General features: G+C 36.8%; 2 protein-coding genes across 6 annotated transcripts; both read right to left on the bottom strand.

The window, feature by feature from the left end:
- On the bottom strand, positions 1-14,866 carry LOC126631088 (uncharacterized). 4 transcript variants are annotated; one of them, XR_007626229.1, is made up of 6 exons: positions 14,520-14,697; positions 4,306-4,355; positions 1,706-3,349; positions 1,489-1,588; positions 1,346-1,421; positions 1,123-1,262 (listed from the first exon to the last, which is right to left on the bottom strand). XR_007626229.1 is itself a non-coding variant. In XM_050301252.1 (5 exons), the coding sequence occupies exons 4-5, from the start codon at positions 1,353-1,355 to the stop codon at positions 103-105; spliced, it is 1,170 nt and encodes a 389-aa protein (XP_050157209.1). In that variant the 5' UTR covers positions 1,356-1,421; positions 1,489-3,349; positions 4,306-4,355; positions 14,520-14,866; the 3' UTR covers positions 1-102. The 4 variants fall into 4 exon arrangements, 1 of the variants encoding a protein (XP_050157209.1); XR_007626231.1 differs by having other exon boundaries at positions 4,306-4,346; XM_050301252.1 differs by having other exon boundaries at positions 1-1,262; positions 1,489-3,349; positions 14,520-14,866.
- On the bottom strand, positions 5,082-13,132 carry LOC126631089 (uncharacterized). Of its 2 annotated transcripts, XM_050301254.1 has the most exons (9): positions 12,813-13,132; positions 12,089-12,139; positions 11,343-11,376; positions 6,562-6,755; positions 6,403-6,492; positions 6,061-6,174; positions 5,571-5,930; positions 5,364-5,461; positions 5,082-5,281 (listed from the first exon to the last, which is right to left on the bottom strand). In XM_050301254.1, the coding sequence occupies exons 3-8, from the start codon at positions 11,347-11,349 to the stop codon at positions 5,384-5,386; spliced, it is 843 nt and encodes a 280-aa protein (XP_050157211.1). In that variant the 5' UTR covers positions 11,350-11,376; positions 12,089-12,139; positions 12,813-13,132; the 3' UTR covers positions 5,082-5,281; positions 5,364-5,383. The 2 variants fall into 2 exon arrangements, with proteins under 2 accessions (XP_050157211.1, XP_050157210.1); XM_050301253.1 differs by lacking the exons at positions 11,343-11,376; positions 12,089-12,139; positions 12,813-13,132 and adding exons at positions 6,850-7,094; positions 7,178-7,333 and having other exon boundaries at positions 6,562-6,765.
- Positions 14,867-20,755: the final 5,889 nt, after the last annotated feature.

Here is a 20,755-nt window from a genome sequence, read left to right as displayed (position 1 = left end):
TGACAAACATTATGAGTGTAGAAAATATGTAGTAATTAATGAAAGAAGTCTAAACACACCATAATCATTTATATATAATGAATTAGTACAATATTTTACACTTTAGTACCACATAGAGTTCCTATGAGGTTCAAATTTGTCACTATCTTCATCATCTCTATGTGTAGAATGAGTGTATTGTGAAGAGTAGTTATCAAATGATAAATCCCCAAAATAGTTTTGCATGTAATTGTTAATATGCCACCCATATGGATCCGAGATTGGTTGAGGTTGTCCATAAGAAAAATCATTTGAAGATTGAGGCTGGGATTGATTCCATGAGTCGCTCGATTCCATCCCAACAGGAATGGGATATGAAGGGTAGGGAAATGGTTGGTTATGAGTAAAACCATAGTTAGTACTTCCCAATCCAACAGAGTCTGAAGTTCTAGATAACGAGTCATCTTCTTGACTTGACAAAATCCCTTTGCCTCTTTCTCTGCGAGTATAGTCCTTCCCTATGGCACCAATTCCTGGTCCTGCCCGCCTACTGCCATGGTCATCATCCTGGGTTGCATGCGTGAAGTTTGCCTCACCAGTGAAGGGGCTCATATATCCGGGAGGTGGTGGTCCATAATAGTTTCCATATCCACCACCACTACCTCCAGCTCCACTACCTCCAGCTCCACTATGTCCTTCATCATTCCCACCTCCGGTGGTAGGTGAGTCTCCTGATCTTGTACTAGAGCTATCATTAGTATCAGCACGATGTTGTGGTTGTGTAGGATTAGAAAAAGGTGGAATTCCAGTGTTGCTTGGTGTTGGGTGCAAAAGTTCTTCGAAAGAGTCAGCGCTGCTAGATCCCACCTCCTCCTCTAATACTCTTTCTACATTTATCCCTTCATTACGTGCTTCTTCAGCAACTCTGGGAGCTGGGTTGCCTTCATCATCATCTAAATGAAGAGGTCTAATCCATTGAAAAAGTTGGTTACCCTCCGTATCATCATCTTCACCAACAATATCAAACACGTCTAGTGGGTCACCACGGTCGACATGATCGATTTCTGCTTCCTTATCTCGAATTTGAAGCTTCATGTTGTAGTAGCAATAAACTAATTTTTCCAAGCTACTATGAGCCAACTTATTTCTTTGCTTTGTGTGGATGAGTGCAAATGTGCTCCAATTTCTTTCACAAGCAGATGAGGAAGCTGTTTGTGATAATACTTTTATTGCTAACTTTCTCACAGTTGGTGCATCGGTCCCATACATGATCCACCATTCAGCTACAATGAAAAATAATGTTGATAAGCCTAATAACTCCAACAAATTCTATTATAAACTTATAGTGAAATATGTTTATACTCACTAGGAGACATATTTGTTCGAGCAGCAACTGATGTTGGTTCTCCAAATGTTCTTCTTGCATCTTTAAACCATGTTAGCTGAATACAATAAATTGTGTTAGTTTAATCCAATAAAGTAATTATTATAATTTAAGTAATTGTGTACCTCATTTCCAAATTGGCCAACTGCTGGTGATGCAGGGTCTAATTTAGAGTATACATTATGTACAGCACGTATAAGGTTACCATCATCTCCAACACCGGGTCTGTATTGGTATCGGGGATTCAAATAATATGTTGTTCAAAGAAACACATACTCTAATAAGATAAATAATATTTATGCAACTAAAGAAATGAATTGCAAATTATGACATTATTTATACCTGCTGCATGCAAATCGTGGTATAATGTTTTATACCATCGGTCTTCAATTATTTTTACGACCCACCTTGCACCATGTTTTCTTTCCAATTCATCCTTCACTACACGCATCAACTCATATACAGCCCCCATAGTAGGATACACTTCTGTGTCAACGATCCGTAAAACTTTGTAAAGAGGTTCAAACACTTGACACACATGTTCTGTTTGACTCCAAAAAGCATGATCAAGCACTATACTTTCCACCATACGACCTGTATTTGAGCGGCTGAAATTGTGGTTGGCCCAATCGTCACTAGTGAATAGTTGCTTCAACCCTGCTTTCTTCTTGAGTAGGCTGTTTAATGCAATATAGTTGGTGGCGAATCGAGTGGTAGCTGGACGAATAATTTCTCCTCTGCAAAATTCACGCATCTTTGCCAACAACCAACCGTGATTGTAAATATAATTAGTGATCGTTCTAGCTCTTTTGACCACAGTAGCAACATTCTCTCTCTTCCCCATTGCCTCAAACATAAGATCAATACAATGTGCTGCACATGATGTCCAAAACACATTATGATGCTTCATTAACTTTTTTCCAGCTTTGACAAATGCAGAACCGTTGTCGGTCACGACTTGGACAACATTATGCTCTCCCACCTCCATGATTACATCCCTCAATAATTTGTAAATATACTTGTAATTCTTTATATGGTCTGAAGCATCAACAGACTTCAAAAAAATTGTCTTGCCCTTGGAATATACCATGAAGTTGATGATAGATAATCTGGTCGGGCCGGTCCATCCGTCACACATGATTGTGCAACCATTAGTTTCCCACTTTGACCTCAACTTGTTAACATACTCGCCAATGTCTTTATACTCCATATCCAAATATTTGTTTCTTATCTCATAGGGAGTGGGAGGTTGTACTCCAACACCGGCCTGTTGACATCCCACTACCATATTTTTGAAATGATGTGATGAAGCCTTCGCAGCAGGGACATTTTCATAGATAAAGAACTTGCTAATTAGACGCCCCATTCCCTCCTTCACATTACCTCCCTTGAAATAACTCCAAACACTCTTTTGACGTGCGTTGGATGACTTATATAAACTTGGGGCTATTGGTGGTGTTGGTTGTGATTCTCTAAGACTGCCTCCCCGTCTCATTTGTGCACCACCACTTGTCCCGGAACCTTGTCCCCTATTAGGAATTTTATGAAGGTGTTCTCTTTCCCATGCTGACTGTTTGGAGGCACGTAATGCTTGTTTCAAACTGCGTCGTTCTTCAGGTCCCATGTCATCATCACATTCGTCCTCATCGTCATCATCATCACTGTCAACCGCTTGGCCATAGACTTCTCCCCGTAGCCCAGCTCGAATATTTTCCATTCCTTGTGTCATCTTTTCCTTCTGCTGTTTTTTATTTTTTAATAATGTGCTGATGAATGCCTTCACTTCTGGGGGGACATTATCGCATCGTTGGACATTTTTTGCTGGATCTAATCCACTAAGATGGTACTTAAGTCGTGTCACTCCACCACTCTTCATTACCCGACCATAATATTTGCAAATTGTGCCATGTTTGTTTCCGTCTATTGGGTCGCCATGTTCCCAAGCTGGATCACGTTTACTAGCTCCACTAGACATCTTAAACGTACCTACATTTATTTTTCATGAAAATTAGACAAAAGAATTAAATAATAAAGTTATTCTACAGAACCTAAATAATAAAGTTATTCTACAGAAGAATACAATATGAAGTAAAGAAAATGATTGTAAAAATTTAAGTAATTAAAAAATTAATATGGAATAATAAAACCTAATATTAATGAATAATAATCCAATTTGATAAAAAAATAATCCTAATATAAATGATGAATAATATTCCTTTTTGATAATAATCCTAATATAAATAATCCTACTATAAATGATGATAATTATGTTTCATGAAAATAATCCTAATATAAAACATAGTGAAGAATAATATTCCTTTTTGATAATAATCCAATTTAATAATAATCCACTTTAATAATAATTCAATTTAATGAATAATCCAATTTGATAATAAAAAAAACCTAATATTAATGAATAAAAATGAATAATTCGTTTTTTTTTCCTAAGTTTTGGACCTTTTGGTTCAACCCAACCCAACCCAAGTGTGGTTATGTTTGAGATTTGGGCCTAAGGTCAAGTTTGGAGACTACATTGAGTGGGCTTTAATGAATAGTCCAATTTGATAATAAGCCAATTTAATGAATAATCCAATTTAATGAATAATAATCTAATTTTATAATAATCTAATTTAATGAATAATAATCCAATTTGATAATAAAAAAACCTAATATTAATGAAGAATAATCCTATTTGATAATAAAACCTAATATTAATAAAATAATAAATAACATTAAACATATTAAAATTATCGTAGGGAATAATTATACAACATTACTTAATTACTTACAAAAAATTAACAAGTAATTGTTAACATTACTTAACTACTTACAAAAATTAACATGCAAGTATTAATTACTTAAAAAATTAACATACGAGTCCACACAAATTTATTTGTTGTTGTATAAATTACAATAATATAAATATAAGTTTGTAAACTTACCTTAAATATGGAACCCTTTGTGTTCAAGCTTTGGAATGGATCTGGAATGGCTTTGAAAATGGTAAGGGAAATAAAATAATAAATAACATTAAACATATTAAAATTATCCTAGGGAATAATTATACAACATTACTTAATTACTTAAAAAAAATTAACATGTAATTGTTAACAATACTTAATTACTTACAAAAACTAACATGCAAGTATTAATTACTTAAAAAAAAATTAACATGCAATTGTTAACATTACTTAATTACTTACAAAAACTAACATGCAAGTATTAACATTACTTAATTACTTACAAAAACTAACATGCAAGTATTAATTACTTAAAAAAAATTAACATGTAATTGTTAACATTACTTAATTATACTACAAAAAAACTTGCTAAATACGACGCTAAAAACTCGTCGTGTTAAGTCATGAAAGCTTCGTTTATGCGTTTTAACGACGCTCATGCGACACTTGTGATTGCGTCGCAACAAACCCATGTCGCAAAAGTTTTCACAACTTATTGCGACACATTTCAAGCGTCGCGAAGTTCTTTTACGACAGCTTTGCGACACAATAGTTAGCGTCGCAATGGCTTTGATGGTGGAATTAAACAAAATATTTGGGACATGTTTGACACGTCGTAAATGCTTTTATCCCTACAATTGTTTTGTTATAAATACAAAATGGTTGGAAATGATATTTGTTCAATGAAAGATTAGTTTGCAATTTATAATCTTATTCACAATCATCCCAAGTTCAAAAGTAAAATAATATATGAATCAAAAGAACTATGCTTTTAGAATTCCTAATAACATAGAAAGTACACCATCCGCATATCCCAATACATATAATCCTACTAGAGTCAAATATAAATAATCTCGTCTCAAAAGTTATGAACATAATTTTTTTTTTTCAAATATGCTCCAACATATTCAAGAGTTTAATTATGATCAAGACTCTTCATCACAATCTCCATGCAAACCTGAAAAATAAGAATTACACAGCCATCAATAACATGTGTCAATTAAAAGTTTAATCTTTAGTATAATGTTTTCTTTACAAACCTTTTATGAAGCAATTGTTTCTATGGTTCTGGGTCTAACTGAGGTTGTTGCTCATTACTCCCATATGTTTCTTGTAGATGGCTTGATGTATTTGGAGCCTATATTTAACACCAACACGACAAATAGAAATCAAAATTGCTCAAATTTTCACACTAATTTATTCTAATAAATTGAAAAGAGAACAAAATCACATTCGAATGTATATACCTGTCCACTTCCACTTGGTGATGTGTTAACATGGAAACCAATATGAGTCATCACGAGATGGAGTTTCGAACTGACTTCACTATACTTGGATCGGAGATCTTCAATTTCAGATTCATGCTTAGCCTTAAGATCATCTATCTTAGTCTTATATTGTCTTTCTACCTCTTCTCGTATGGTGTCCTCATTAACATTGGAAGATCTTGAACTTTGACAAAACACTTGAGATGGAGTTATACCTGTTCCATACATGCGAACACGTCCATATGCATCAGGTCCCATAACTCTAGTAAACACCTCCTCTCGATAATCCTCGTCTTGCTCATGCTCTTCCCTTTCTTCCAAGCATTGATTAAATTGATTCTACAGAACATGACCCAACCAATTCAAATGACCAAAAGATAAAAATAATGCACAACCCAACTAATCAAAACGATGTGAATATGCAAAGTTTTACTTTGAGTGAAAAATATATAACCTAACTGATACTTACAATAATGTGGCCACTTTCCTCATCGAAAAGGTCTCTGTCATCATTCTTTGTTTTCTTTGTTCTTGTTTTTATAAACATGCTCAACCGATCCGTTTTCTCTCCCTTCTCTCTCATCTTAAGAGCACACAATGTTTAATCAAGTTAGTAATGAAAATTGTTAAATGGAGAAAATAAAAACTTTCCAGCATTTCCATCATGCCGTATTCAAATTGGACCTGGTACAAATGATACCATTCCAGTTTTCCAGCATGGTTTATATATATACATCCCCTGCTTCTATTAGTATTAGTCCTATTGTTAATTATTATCACTTATTACTCACTGCAAAACTAGTGTTCTGACCTCATGTTTCAATTGAGCAAATGAAGTACGACCAGTCCGATGAGGAGCACCTCCATGTGCACGATTAGCCTTATTTGCCTCAGAATATTCCTACACATGTTTAAAGCAACCATAATTCATCACTATTATAAACTTAAAATGTATTTTTTCCTAATTTACCTTTATATTAGGGAGGCCCCAATACTTTACTAGTGTCTTCCATTGATCTGTAGTGACTTGAGGAGGAGTGAAGGATAATCGTTGTTCATCGGTCAAGTATGCGTCATACCATCTTTGCTTAACCCGACACTTCCAATCCCTCCATCTATTGCCAATAACCTTTAAGCAATGAAATTTATATGCATCAGGGACATCTGTGTTATCCTGCAATTATTAGATGATAACTATTAATGAAATGAAGACTTGTGCATCTGAGTAAAATTAGTAAATTTTGTAAGTGTTATTTACCGTGACTTCTTTCCAAATATCATCTAATACATGATCAGGCATTTCAGTCCATGAAACATATGTTAGAGGAACCCTTTGACCATTTCTTGCTATAATTCCAAGTTGTCCACTAAACCTGGTTGCATTTTCTTTGATTGGCTTCCATTTAGAATCAAAATCAATATGAACTTTTGTTCCAGTTCCCCATTCTGAGATAGAAAGAGCAGCTCCTCGACCCTTCCTAATACCTTCAGATTGATTTTCACCTATAAATTATTCATTATAAGCAAAATATAATTTGAATGATTGAATAAAAAACTAGAAAAATTAATGGTCCTTTAGCACAAACCTGTTTTGTTTAATGGAGTTGCCAAAGGCTCATCCCCACAACTAGAGGCAGATGGATTTTGTTGTAGTTGTGTCTCTAATTGAGACTGTGTGCGCCTTGTAATTGGTGGCTGTTGTTGAGTTTGATTCAATGTGATATGCTGAGATGGCCTAGATAACCGAGGCTGACTCTAACTTTGTCCACACTGCTGAGATGGTCGTGCTTGTGACCTACCCATTTTAGCTCTCATTGGAGATGGGGGAATCAATTCCTCCATTGCTTTGCCTCTTCCCCTCTTTGGTGCCATTTTCTGTTGCACTAAAAAAATTAGTACACACACGATGAATCATCATAAAAGATTGATGTAAATAATTCATAATATGTAACCGAGTACCTACCAAGTACCTTATCAAATGCTACTCCCTGTTCACGATTATTAATCTAACATATTTATATATAAGCTATTTTAAGAAGACATGCATTGATAAACATAGTCAATTAGAAGTAATAAAGTAACTAATATAATCAGAATTTCCAAAATAGTGTCACTTGATAACAAGAATTTCCAAGATAATCACTAACTAATACACTATATGGCCAATCATTCTTCCATCTCATTTTCAGGAGGATCATCAACTTCTTCAACATTTGTGTCTACGGTTGCTCCATCCACTCCTTCCCTGACCCAGCCAACATCTTCATCATTCATAAATACAGTTTCATCCAATTGTTGGGGTGCATAGAGCTCTACTTGAGGCACTATTGTTGGGGTGTGGGAAGAATCCTTTGAACGCATATCAAATATATCTCTTACAGTCACATTAACAACAACATGCCAATCTGAATCAATTGGATCCTGTATGTAACAAACTTGCTTTGCATCTCGTGCTAAAATGAAAGGCTCGTCCCCTACAACATTATCTTTGTATAACAGATGATTAAAATTCACTAATGTGAATCTAAACTCATCTTCTTTCATTCCACCAATTGCATCAACCCAATCGCACTTGAACAAAACAAATTTCAAGGCATTGGTATATCGGATTTCAACCACATCTTTCAACACTCCATAATAGGTGACATCACCTGAGCAAGGCCTTTTGTCCTTAACAGTAGCATAGCTCATAGTGTCTGCTTTCGATACAACACCAGAATTTTGAGTGGTTCTACTTTTTTCGCTTTCTTTCGTACGAAATTTGGAGCCATTAATGACATAACCTTTATATCTTCGTGCAAATTGGTCAGGACCATTAGCCAAAGTGATGATGTCTTCAGAAAATACTTCATTATTAGTTAGCCGCTGTGTATCAACCTATATAATATCATTATTATAAAGAAGTCAGAGAGAAGAAAATTTTAATTTGATTGGCCTACATTAAATTTATAGATCTAATGATTGTAAGTACTTACATAATTTTTAAACCATATGTGAAATGTCTCAGTGTGAACTCTTCTGATATAATGACTTGTTTTACGAGGCATTTCCAATGCAAGTATTTCAAGGTGTTGGCTGTGTATATGAGATTTGTTCAGAAAGAAGTGAATTAAGAAGCATTCAAAGTAATAAATATAATTGTGCTTTCACTTACTTTCGAAATGGTGTGATAGCATCTGTGTTGACTAGCACGTGCCTATGTACTTGTGTCCATGTAACTTCATCTAGACGTATTTTAACTCCTTTGGTGAGCGGACGACCATAGTCACTACCACCATCATCATTACGAGCTGGACGAGTAAGCTTTGTTTCTACTTCATTCAAATATCGGGCACAAAAAGTCATGCATTCTTCCATTAAGCGACCCTTGGCAATGGAGGCCTCAGGATGCGCACGATTACGCACATAACACTTCAGTGTTAATAAGTACCTATGTGTATTATAATTAAAATATAATCTAATGAAAGTAGTTAATGTAATAAAAATTACAACTACAATTTTACTAACCTCTCAATAGGATACATCCATCTAAATTGGACAGCCCCAGCAACCAATGCTTCCTCAGCTAGATGGATAGGCAAATGTTCCATTACGTCAAAGAAAGACATTGGAAAAATCTTCTCAAAATGGCAAAGTGTATGCACAATTCGCTCTTGAATATGTTCCAGATCAGACTGCACGTTCACTTTCGAGCAAAGTTGTCTGAAGAAATTAGTGAACTCAATCAATGCTTCAACAACATTCTTAGGCAATGCTCTGCGTGCTGCTATAGGAAGTAATTGTTGCATTAATATATGATGATCATGACTCTTAAGACCCCAAATACTCCGCTCCTTCATGTGTACATGTCGAGAAATATTAGAAGCATAACCATCTGGAACCTTGACTTGCATCAAAACTTTTAAGAACACATCTTTATTGTCTTTAGTCATAGTAAAACAACTAGGAGCTAAGTATGCCTTATTAGAACCTCGTTGCTGAGGGTGCAATGGTTTCCTAATGCCCATTTCTTCTAAGTCACGTCGAGCTTTCAAATTGTCCTTAGTTTTTTTAGCAACACCCAATATTGTCCAAAGGATATTTTCACAACAATTCTTTTCAATGTGCATGACATCGAGATTGTGACGAATCAAATTATGCTCCCAATACGGTAACTCAAAAAATATGCTTTTTTTCTTCCAAAATGATCGATGATTATTACTCCCAACTTCATCTCTTTTCCTCTTTCTAAGATCATCTTTCTTATACTCTGTAAGTACTCCTAGCAACTGTCTTTTCACATCAATACCTGAAATTTTTTGTGGAGCACGTCCCCATTCTCGTGTGCCATCAAAAGACACTTTATCTCTTCGAAACTTATGACTTGTAGGTAAAAATCGACGGTGACCTGTGTAACAATACTTTCTTCCGTAAGTTAACCAACGAGACCGAGTGTTTGTATTGCAACAAGGACATGCTTTTTCACCTCTAGTGCTCCACCCTGATAAGTTCCCATATGCCGGAAAGTCATTGATAGTCCAAAGTAATGTAGCATGTAGTTTAAACATTTGATTCATCGAGGCATCATAAGTAAGTACACCTTCTTGCCATAATTCCTTTAACTCGTCAATCAGTGGTTGTAAATATACATCAATCTTATTACCAGGTCCATGCGGGCCATCTATCAGAATAGACAAGATATAGAATGGTTGCTTCATGCACATCCATGGTGGCAAATTATATGGCATTAGAATAACAGGCCATGTACTGTGAGGTTTGAACATTGTTCTAAATGGGCTGAAACCATCTGATGCTAGACCAAGTCTGACATTACGAATTCCACTAGCAAAATCTGGATACTTAGCATCAAAAGCTTTCCATGCAGGTGTATCAGCAGGGTGCCTTAGCACACCATCATTAATACGTTCCTCAGCATGCCATTTCATAAGCGAAGCAGTTTTGGATGACATAAAAAGTCTTTGCAATCTTGGCTTCAATGGAAAATATCTTACTTGTTGAGCAGGTATTTTTCTATCCCCACTCACACCATTGTTAATTTGGCCTTCAAATTTCTTGTATCTGGATGTGTGGCAGATGCCACATGATTCAAGCTCCTTATCCTCATTTTTAAACAACATACAATGATTAGGACATGCATCCCATGTCTCGTATGTGAAGCCCAGGTCCTCCGTAATCTTTCGAGCATCATTATAAGAGTCTGGTACGTCTATATTGGGAAAAACTTCTTTCAGAAAATTTAACAAGATTGTCATTGAACTGTCTGTCCATCCACCAAGTACCTTTATGTGTAATAGCCGAACAATGAATGACAATTTAGTAAACTTTTCACACCCCGAATACAAAGGACATTCTGCATCTTGTAGCAATTTGAAGTACTTTCTAGTTTCATCATTTGGCCCCTCACTGTGTTCATTTTCTGTTGACTGATCATTCTCCATATTAGGATCCACATTTGAATGGCCAAATGCCTCTTGTACCATTCCAAACATATCATCAACAAAAGCTGATGGAGTGTTATTCCCAATACCTTGTTCTGAATATAATGGTTGGTTTGTTTCTCCATGATGAATCCAATTTCTATAATTTGGCATAAACCCATCAACTATTATATGAGCTTTTGCTACTTCCCTTGTAACAAAGTACCGATTGTAACATTTTTTGCAAGGACAATAAATCCTTGTATGACCCTTGTTGTTATCAAATGCAAACTCCAAAAAATGTTCAAGCCCATAGTTAAATTGGTCAGATGACCTGTCATTTAAATCTATCCAACTCTTGTCCATACCTAATGTCATCCGAAAATAATACAAAGAAAGTAAGTAAAATTAATCAAAATTTTATTTAAAAGGAGGATATAAAACATACCGAACTAAGCACCCTTGATCTGATCTCTATAGTTAATCCAAAATATTTGAACTACAAAAGAAATGTCAAACACTAAGCAATATGAGATAAGTTGTCAATCCAAACTATTCCAAAAACAATATTCTACTTTAACACAAAAGAATATGCATTAACGCATGATAATGTGTGAGCTCGGAATAGGCGATACACATACAGAGTTATCTCAACATTCATAATGATAATACTAGTTATTAAAAAAATAAATAATAAAGGGAAGCAATTGAGTTTTAAAAGGTGGGCTTATATAATATGAGTTGAATGGGTAATTAGACAAACTCTAGGTCTGCCATCAACTATCACTTAAAAATTAGATAAACTCACTACTAATCCCCATCATTCACCTACCTAACACATGAACTAGCTAGGAATGGGTAATTAACAATCCAAACGGTCATATTCTTGGGTAGCAAATACGAAATACATATCCAATTCTTCATTCAATGTATCCTCTGAACTTTGGGCAACTTGACTTTTGCATATGATACTCAAAGAAAATATATCCAGAATTTCAAGGAGTGTCACAAATAAGAGATTACTCCAAGGTAAACTTTTAGTCAGCACACAAAAAAACAATCCTACATCATCCACTTTACCTTGTGCGAGGGCCTTCTCCAAGATCTTCCCAATCTATGGAAAAGCAACGCCTGTAAAAGGTACACTCTAATCATTCACCATATTTTTAAGGAAGAAGAAGAAGCCAAATATTGTTGCAAATGCCAACAAAATTACAAAAAAAAAAAAAAAAAACAAAAATTGGGCAAGATGTCCACGAATTAAAAATAAAGGCACGTACAAAATCAAGAAGCACAATCCCCCTAAAGATAAAGTATCTGCAAAGACACCAAATATTTATCAAGAAGCACAATCCCCCTAAAAATCAATTACTATTTGTGCTGTAAACATATTAAGAAAACAGGGTTTGTTTTTAACTAAAATTTTCTGTTTGTGCTGTAAACATATTAAGAAAACCTGCAGCCCAGAACGCAGGCGTTGTCCAGTCCAAACTAATAATTGGAACCGGAAACAGTTGAGGGAGAAAACTAAGGCTGAGGGAGAGAACTAAGCAAGACTTATGGAATCACTTAGCAATCAAAGACGTGGGTTGGGATTTAACAAGGTACTGAGGAAGATGATCAAACCGATTCTGAGCAGAATGGGTGGAAAAAAGAAAGACATCCCAATCCCGGATGCCAAAGACCCTAGGTTTTGGAAGACATTTAGCAGATATGTGCGCCTTTGACAGAAACCTTATAAATCACTTAGCAAGACTTATGGAATCAAAAAAGAAAGAAGATGGAGATGGTTGTAGTGGCTTACCTGAACTCTGATTGTGCTCCGTAACTCTGATACAACTCCAGAATTTTCGATTGAATCTTTGAGAGAAAAGGAAAAGGAAACGGAAACGGTTGAGGGAGAGCACTAAGGCTGCGTTGGGAAAAAGAAAAAAGGAGCGCGCGCGCTCATACCCTAAGCGCCCAATTTGTTCCCGCTCAAACTCTATCCGTCGTTAGGGGCGTCGCAAACAATATGTTTAAGACGACATATATTTCTATTTGCGACATTATTAGCGACGTTACTTATAGTGGTGTCGCAAATATTTTCGCGCTAACAAATACCGCGCTAATTTCCTTTTATTTGCGACGATAGTGTAATTTGACGCAAAAAACGTGTCGCAAAAAGGCCTTTTTCTTGTAGTAATAATTACTTACAAAAACTAACATGCAAGTATTAATTACTTAAAAAAAATTAACATGCAATTGTTAACATTACTTAATTACTTACAAAAACTAACATGCAAGTATTAACATTACTTAATTACTTACAAAAACTAACATGCAAGTATTAATTACTTAAAAAAAATTAACATGTAATTGTTAACATTACTTAATTACTTACAAAAACTAACATGCAAGTATTAATTACTTAAAAAAAATTAACATGCAATTGTTAACATTACTTAATTACTTACAAAAACTAACATGCAAGTATTAACATTACTTAATTACTTACAAAAACTAACATGCAAGTATTAATTACTTAAAAAAATTAACATGTAATTGTTAACATTACTTAATTACTTACAAAAACTAACATGCAAGTATTAATTACTTAAAAAAAATTAACATGCAATTGTTAACATTACTTAATTACTTACAAAAACTAACATGCAAGTATTAACATTACTTAATTACTTACAAAAACTAACATGCAAGTATTAATTACTTAAAAAAAATTAACATGTAATTGTTAACATTACTTAATTACTTACAAAAACTAACATGCAAGTATTAATTACTTAAAAAAAATTAACATGCAATTGTTAACATTACTTAATTACTTACAAAAACTAACATGCAAGTATTAACATTACTTAATTACTTACAAAAACTAACATGCAAGTATTAATTACTTAAAAAAAATTAACATGTAATTGTTAACATTACTTAATTACTTACAAAAACTAACATGCAAGTATTAATTACTTAAAAAAAATTAACATGCAATTGTTAACATTACTTAATTACTTACAAAAACTAACATGCAAGTATTAACATTACTTAATTACTTACAAAAACTAACATACAAGTATTAATTACTTAAAAAAAATTAACATGTAATTGTTAACATTACTTAATTACTTACAAAAACTAACATGCAAGTATTAACATTACTTAAAAAAATTAACATGCAATTGTTAACATTACTTAATTACTTACAAAAACTAACATGCAAGTATTAACATTACTTAATTACTTACAAAAACTAACATGCAAGTATTAATTACTTAAAAAAAATTAACATGTAATTGTTAACATTACTTAATTACTTACAAAAACTAACATGCAAGTATTAACATTACTTAATTACTTAAAAAAATTAACATGCAATTGTTAACATTACTTAATTACTTACAAAAACTAACATGCAAGTATTAATTACTTAAAAAATTTACATACGAGTTCACACAAATTTTTTTGTTGTTGTATAAATTATAAGAATATAAATATAAGTTTGTAAACTTACTTTAAATATGGAACCCTTTGTGTTTAAGCTCTGGATCTGGAATGACTTTGAAAGGGGTAAGGGAAATAAAATAATCGAAAAGGCTCCTCTGATACTGATACTCCACCTCTTGAAATTTTTTCACAATGACAACTTTGAACGAGTTCACACAATAACTCTGAAACTCCACCTTTTAAAACAATATTGGCACACGGTTTTGAATGAAACCACCGTCCATGGTTTGAAAAGACTACTGATGATAATGGTAAAAGCTGCATAAAATTGTCCAAATAATTGTTCGTGTTGTCGAGAATATGGAGTGAGTCATGTGTCCTCCTGACAGGAGGAACCCACACACACACAAATGACCACCATTCATGGTCTGAAAAGAATACAATTGATAATTGTAAAAGCTGCATGAAATTGTCCAAATAATTGTAAAAATATTGAGTGAGTTGTATCCTCCTGACAGGAGGAACCCACACACATCATCACTGTCAAAAGACACATCGCACGCACACACAACGCACGCACGCAGACCACCTCAGTCTCTCTCTCTCTCGATCCTTCTCGTTCTCTCTTCTCCCTTCTCTTCTTCCAAACACACACACACACAGAGAGCTCCTCAGTCTCTCTCTCTCTCGATCATCCTTCTCGATCTCTCTTCTCCCTTCTCTTCTCCCACACACACACTCACACAGAGAGCTCCACAGGTTGACATCGGATCCAAGTCCAACACACGCACACACAGAGATCGGACTCACAGAGATCTCCGATCTCTCTTCTGCCAAACACACACACGCACACAGAGATCTCTCGATCTCTCATCTCCATTCTCCGATCTCTCTTCTCCCTTCTCCGATCTCTCTTCTCCCAAACACCCACATACAAAGAGAGATCTCTGATCTCTCTTCTCCCAAACACACACACACACACACACACAGATCGTCGTTGATCGTGGCTCAGGCGAAGTCAGAGGTGCGCCGCTGAGCAAGGATCGTTCGTATTCCGCTTCGTCAGGTGAGATTCCATGAAACCCTAAACCCTAATCTCTCCGACTTCACCCTGCCTTGAATCGTTTATGCATGCGTGAAATCTGATGTATATTTGTGAAATTGATGTTAAGATTCGTGTTTTTGCAAGGTTTTTGGGACGAAACCGGCCCGGGAATCGCCCCACCGTCTCCGGCGTTCTTCTCCGACGTCGCCTCGGATTCCGATTCCACCGTCCATGGATATTTCGCCGATAATTTCCAAATATCGCGATATTTGGCCGAAAAGCTTGCGGATACCACTTTTAATATCGCCGTCCCGAAAAACCGATAATATCGGCGATATTTCGCCGATATTATCGGCATTTTCTTCCCTGGGTTTAACCAATAATGGGAACTTTTCCATTAAGTCTGCTACCTGACTACAAAATCGGAACAATTACTCTAGTAATCGCCTTACATTGTTAAAGAAAATGTGGAAGCTAACTATTCCTCCTAAAGTTAAAATGTTTGCTTGGCTTATGATTCAGGAAAGATTGCAAACCAGAAAATTCTTAAGTCGTTTTGTTAAAAATATTGATAAGTTATGTCTGTTATGTAACACAGCCAAAGAAGATCAATGTCCTCTCTTTTGTAATTGTGTTTTTGCTACTAAAGTTTGGAGCTCAACTTTTGGTAGTTTTAATAATTGTAACATAAGTACTAATGATAATTTTTTTGATTGGATGGAATCCTTAAGTTCTAATGACAAAGACGGTCTTTCTAATCTTAGTAAAGGAATTCTGAACAGCTGGCAAATCTGGATGGAAAGAAATAACTTAGTGTTCAGAAATGTGCCCCCGGTCCCCGCGCATTGTGTTTCTATCGTCGGTAATGTTGGTTCGACTTTTCTCAAGACTAATAGGAAGTGTGACCCCAATGAGGCTTTACCCATCTCTTCCTTTATTAAATGACATCCTCCTGATCGACATGATGTGATTAAACTCAATTTTGATGGTTTAGTTTCGAACAACTGTGCTGCTGCTGCCTTTGTGCTCCGTAACAGTAATTCACAGGTGATTAGGGCGGGGGCTCTTAACCTTAATGGTGCTACTATTTCGGTAGTAAAAGCGATGAGTTTGCGAAAAGGGCTTCAGTGTGCTAGCGCAAGGGTTTAACCAAAGTGATGGTGGAGGGGGACTCTAAACTCTTCGTTGAAGCTGTGCAGGGTCATTGGGGGGATTCCTTGGAGAGTCAGCTCTATAATCAATGATATTCGTATCTTGGCTCGGTCCTTTAGTCATGTTGATTGGAAGCACATTTTTAGAAGACAAACTTTGTTGTAGATGCTTTAGCTCACCTTGGTCTCTCCCTCTCGAATCCTCATTATTGGGATTACTATTTACATGATGTTGCTTTTTCTGACTTTAATTTTGATTGTATTGGAAACGGTTGTACTAGAGGTTTCGTACTTTAATGAATTTCTTTGCATAAAAAAAAAAAAAAATCCAGAAAACACTTGTAACTAAGCGGCACACTCAAAATCGACGGACCTACCCCAACTGGTATCCTCAACGTCTTTATGTGACTCCCCCAAAATCACTCTGTTCCATCAAATGTATCTCCAAGACGTTGCAATGCCAAAATCACTCTGTTCCATCACCTAATGCTTTTTGCTCGATCAATTGTTGTCAAACCTCTAGAAAGCATGGTGTTGCGACTTGCAAGTAATCAGATACGATGAAGGCAATGGCGCCTTCGGACACCTACAAAAACCAACATGTTCTTAGTTTCTCGGAAGAATTGTGAGTCCTAACCTAACATATATGCATGATACATTTTGTCGATCTCAATGTGGTTTGCCTGAAACAGAGAATGAAACCCGAACGTTGCTTCTTAATCAATCCGGGATGGAATGGGATTCAATAACACAAGATTGTTCGTGTTTCTCTTAATTACAAAGCAGTTGCTCCTTCCACTTATACAACGGAAGAGTTTCATATATACAGAAGATCTTGTATTGGGGAAGACAAACAGCTCGTGGCATTCGAGACTCGAGAGACACCAGCATTACCTCCAACTGATTTAAGTGTAAGTGTCTATGGAGACGTTCATTGTTTGATAGTGGAGGCAGTTAACACAAGTAGATTTGACTAGAAAAAAGAAGAGCTTAATTGGAGGCCTCGTCCTATGAACAGCACTTTCTCTGAGAGAGGATCGTCTACAGCCATCCTTCATACTTGCTCATCGTATGATGAGAACATCGACATTGAGATGCGGATGTTGCAAGATTTTGATAAGAGTGGACGCGAGAATATTACACCATAGTTAGACGTAATTGGTTGGGACCAAAGAGAGAGGTCGGACAAAACCAGAGATGGCATTGGTAATGCGCTTGCATTTTCTGTAGATCCATCTCCAATAGAGAGGGCTAAAGGTCCAACAACAACAACAACAACAAAGCCTTTTCCCACTAAGTGGGGTCGGCTATATGAATCCTAGAACGCCATTGCGCTCGGTTTTGTGTCATGTCCTCCGTTAGATCCAAGTACTCTAAGTCTTTTCTTAGAGTCTCTTCCAAAGTTTTCCTAGGTCTTCCTCTACCCCTTCGGCCCTGAACCTCTGTCCCGTAGTCACATCTTCGAACCGGAGCGTCATTCGGCCTTCTTTGCACATGTCCAAATCACCGGAGCCGATTTTCTCTCATCTTTCCTACAATTTCGGCTACTCCTACTTTACCTCGGATATCCTCATTCCCAATCTTATCCTTTCTCGTGTGCCCACACATCCCACGAAGCATCCTCATCTCCGCTACACCCATTTTGTGTACGTGTTGATGCTTCACCGCCCAACATTCTGTGCCATACAACATCGCTGGCCTTATTGCCGTCCTATAAAATTTTCCCTTGAGCTTCAGTGGCCTACGACGGTCACACAACACGCCGGATGCATTCTAACACTTCATCCATCCAGCTCGTATTCTATGGTTGAGATCTCCATCTAATTCTCCGTTCTCTTGCAAGATAGATCCTAGGTAGCGAAAACGGTCGCTTTTTGTGATCTTCGCTAGATTGCTCCGGTCATTAGTGTGGATAAGTATATAAATGGATAGAGATAGGAAAGCAAACACAAGATGTACGTGGTTCACCCATATTGGCTACGTCCACGGAATAGAAGAGTTCTTATTAATTGTGAAGGGTTTACACAAGTACATAGGTTCAAGCTCTCCTTTAGTGAGTACAAGTGAATGATTTAGTACAAATGACATTAAGAAATATTGTGGGAGAATGATCTCGTAATCACGAAACTTCTAAGTATCGGAGTGTGGAGTCGTCTTGACTTGCCTTATCTGTCTCATAGGTAGATGTGGCATCTTCTCTGGAAGTACTCTTCCTCCATCCAGGGGTGGTATCTTTAACTGGTGGAGATGCACAAGGTAATGTATCAATTTCACTTGAAGCTTACTTGTAGTTTCAGGCTTGGTCAAGCGCGATACAAACCATGTAGTAGGAGTCCCCCAAGTCGCCGAGCTAGGGGGTCTGCTGAAAGAGGTGACAGACAAGGTAAGCAATCAGAGCTCCGACTGATTGTTCACCTTCTCCCCATCTTGCAGCAGCATGAAGGATAAAGAGAAGAAAAATGAGAAGAGATGATATGAGATACTTTTGCTTTTGAAGAAGTAACTTTCCACAGGCTTATTCTTGAACTGAGCTGGAGGGTTTTCTGGTTTCCTCCAGAGTATAAGGCCGACTGAAGAATTTGAGGGTCAAAACAAGTCCATCAAATTTAGAGTACGTTCCACCCTGCTGATATGGGATACTTTTGCTTTTGACAGAGTAATGGATGTATCGGCACGTGTGCTGTTACGCTTGTCTCCACATGCTTCCTTGTATCCTTCGCACTTGCCCTATCTGTTCCTCAAGCAGATGCAGAATCTTCCCTGGAAACATAAGATGTTGAAGATGAGTACTCGAGAGCAATGCCAGGTAAGTAATCAGGTAAGGGGTTCCAGGCAGTCAGTTCTTGGCTGGAAGCTTGATTCCAAGTGCTGACTGATTGCTCTCTTTCTCCTTGTCTTGCAGGTAAAAACAAGGCCAAAGGAAAAGACAGGGAAAAAGCATGATATGGGATACTCTTGCTTTTAACCCTGATGATATGAGATATTCTTGCTCTAGTATAGCTTGTTTGCAGAGGTATTATCGGGGGGAAAGAAAGCTGAATATTTCGAAAGGCTTCGTTGGGAGTGCCCTCTCAGATATGATGAAGGGTTGAGCATTTTTGCAGGTCTGCCTGTCCGTTGGGGATGGAGGTTGACATATATAGGAGTCTCCCTAACAAGTAGTAATGCTATTCCTTTACCCTGCTTGGTCATAGCACGGTAGTGGGAGCTGTCAGTTTCACATGTTTTAACTCTGTCAGAGCACTTTGAAAAAGTGGTCTGTGGTATCTGGCTCTCGAGATTCGGAGAACGATGCCTCTTCGATTTTTGAGAAAGCAATCATGCTGGGGGTCTGGCTCTCGAGATTCGGAGAGCAGTGTCTCTTCGATTTTTGAGGAAGTAATCATGTTGGGAGTCTGGCTCTCGAGATTCGGAGGGCGGTGCCTCTTCGATTTTGGAGCAAGTAATCTTGTTGGGAGTGTTGTCTCGAATGTGAGTAAAGGTTGGGCATGTTTGCTAGTCTACCTTGCCACGAAGCACAAAGGTTGATACACAGGGACTTTCCAATTATCCAGCAATGGTACTGTTCCTTTACCCTCTCTTCGATTTTGAGAAAGTAGTCATGTTGGGAGTCTGGCTCTCGAGATTCGGAGGACGGTGCCTCTTCGATTTTGGAGCAAGCAATCTTGTTGGGAGTGTTTTCTCGAATGTGAGTAAAGGTTGGGCATGTTTGCTAGTCTACCTTGCCACGAAGCACAGAGGTTGACACACAGGGAGTTTCCAATTATCCAGCAGTGGTACTGTTCCTTTACCCTTGTGGGTAATAATATGGTAGCTAGACCTTCAAAATTTATGTGTCTAAACTTTGTTAGTGTTGTTTCTTTGCTATTCTTTTACCTTTCTTGGTCAGAGCGATGTAGTGGGAGCTGCAAGCTTCACGTGCTCAACTTTGGCAGAGAACTTTGGCAAAGTTATCTGTGGTACCCATGAGCTATTGTTGCGTGTGGGAAGTGGGTGATTGAACAGTAAGATTCATGTGCTTTCTACTTCACCAGAAGTCTTCGACAGAATGCCCATAATTTCTGCAAAGCTGAGTGTGCGTGTGACAGGTGCTGACAAGGCTAGAAA

This window comes from Malus sylvestris, chromosome 8, assembly GCF_916048215.2.
Source record: "Malus sylvestris chromosome 8, drMalSylv7.2, whole genome shotgun sequence".
NCBI classification, from domain to species: Eukaryota; Viridiplantae; Streptophyta; class Magnoliopsida; order Rosales; family Rosaceae; genus Malus; species Malus sylvestris.
This window is presented reverse-complemented; position numbering and strand designations above follow the sequence as displayed.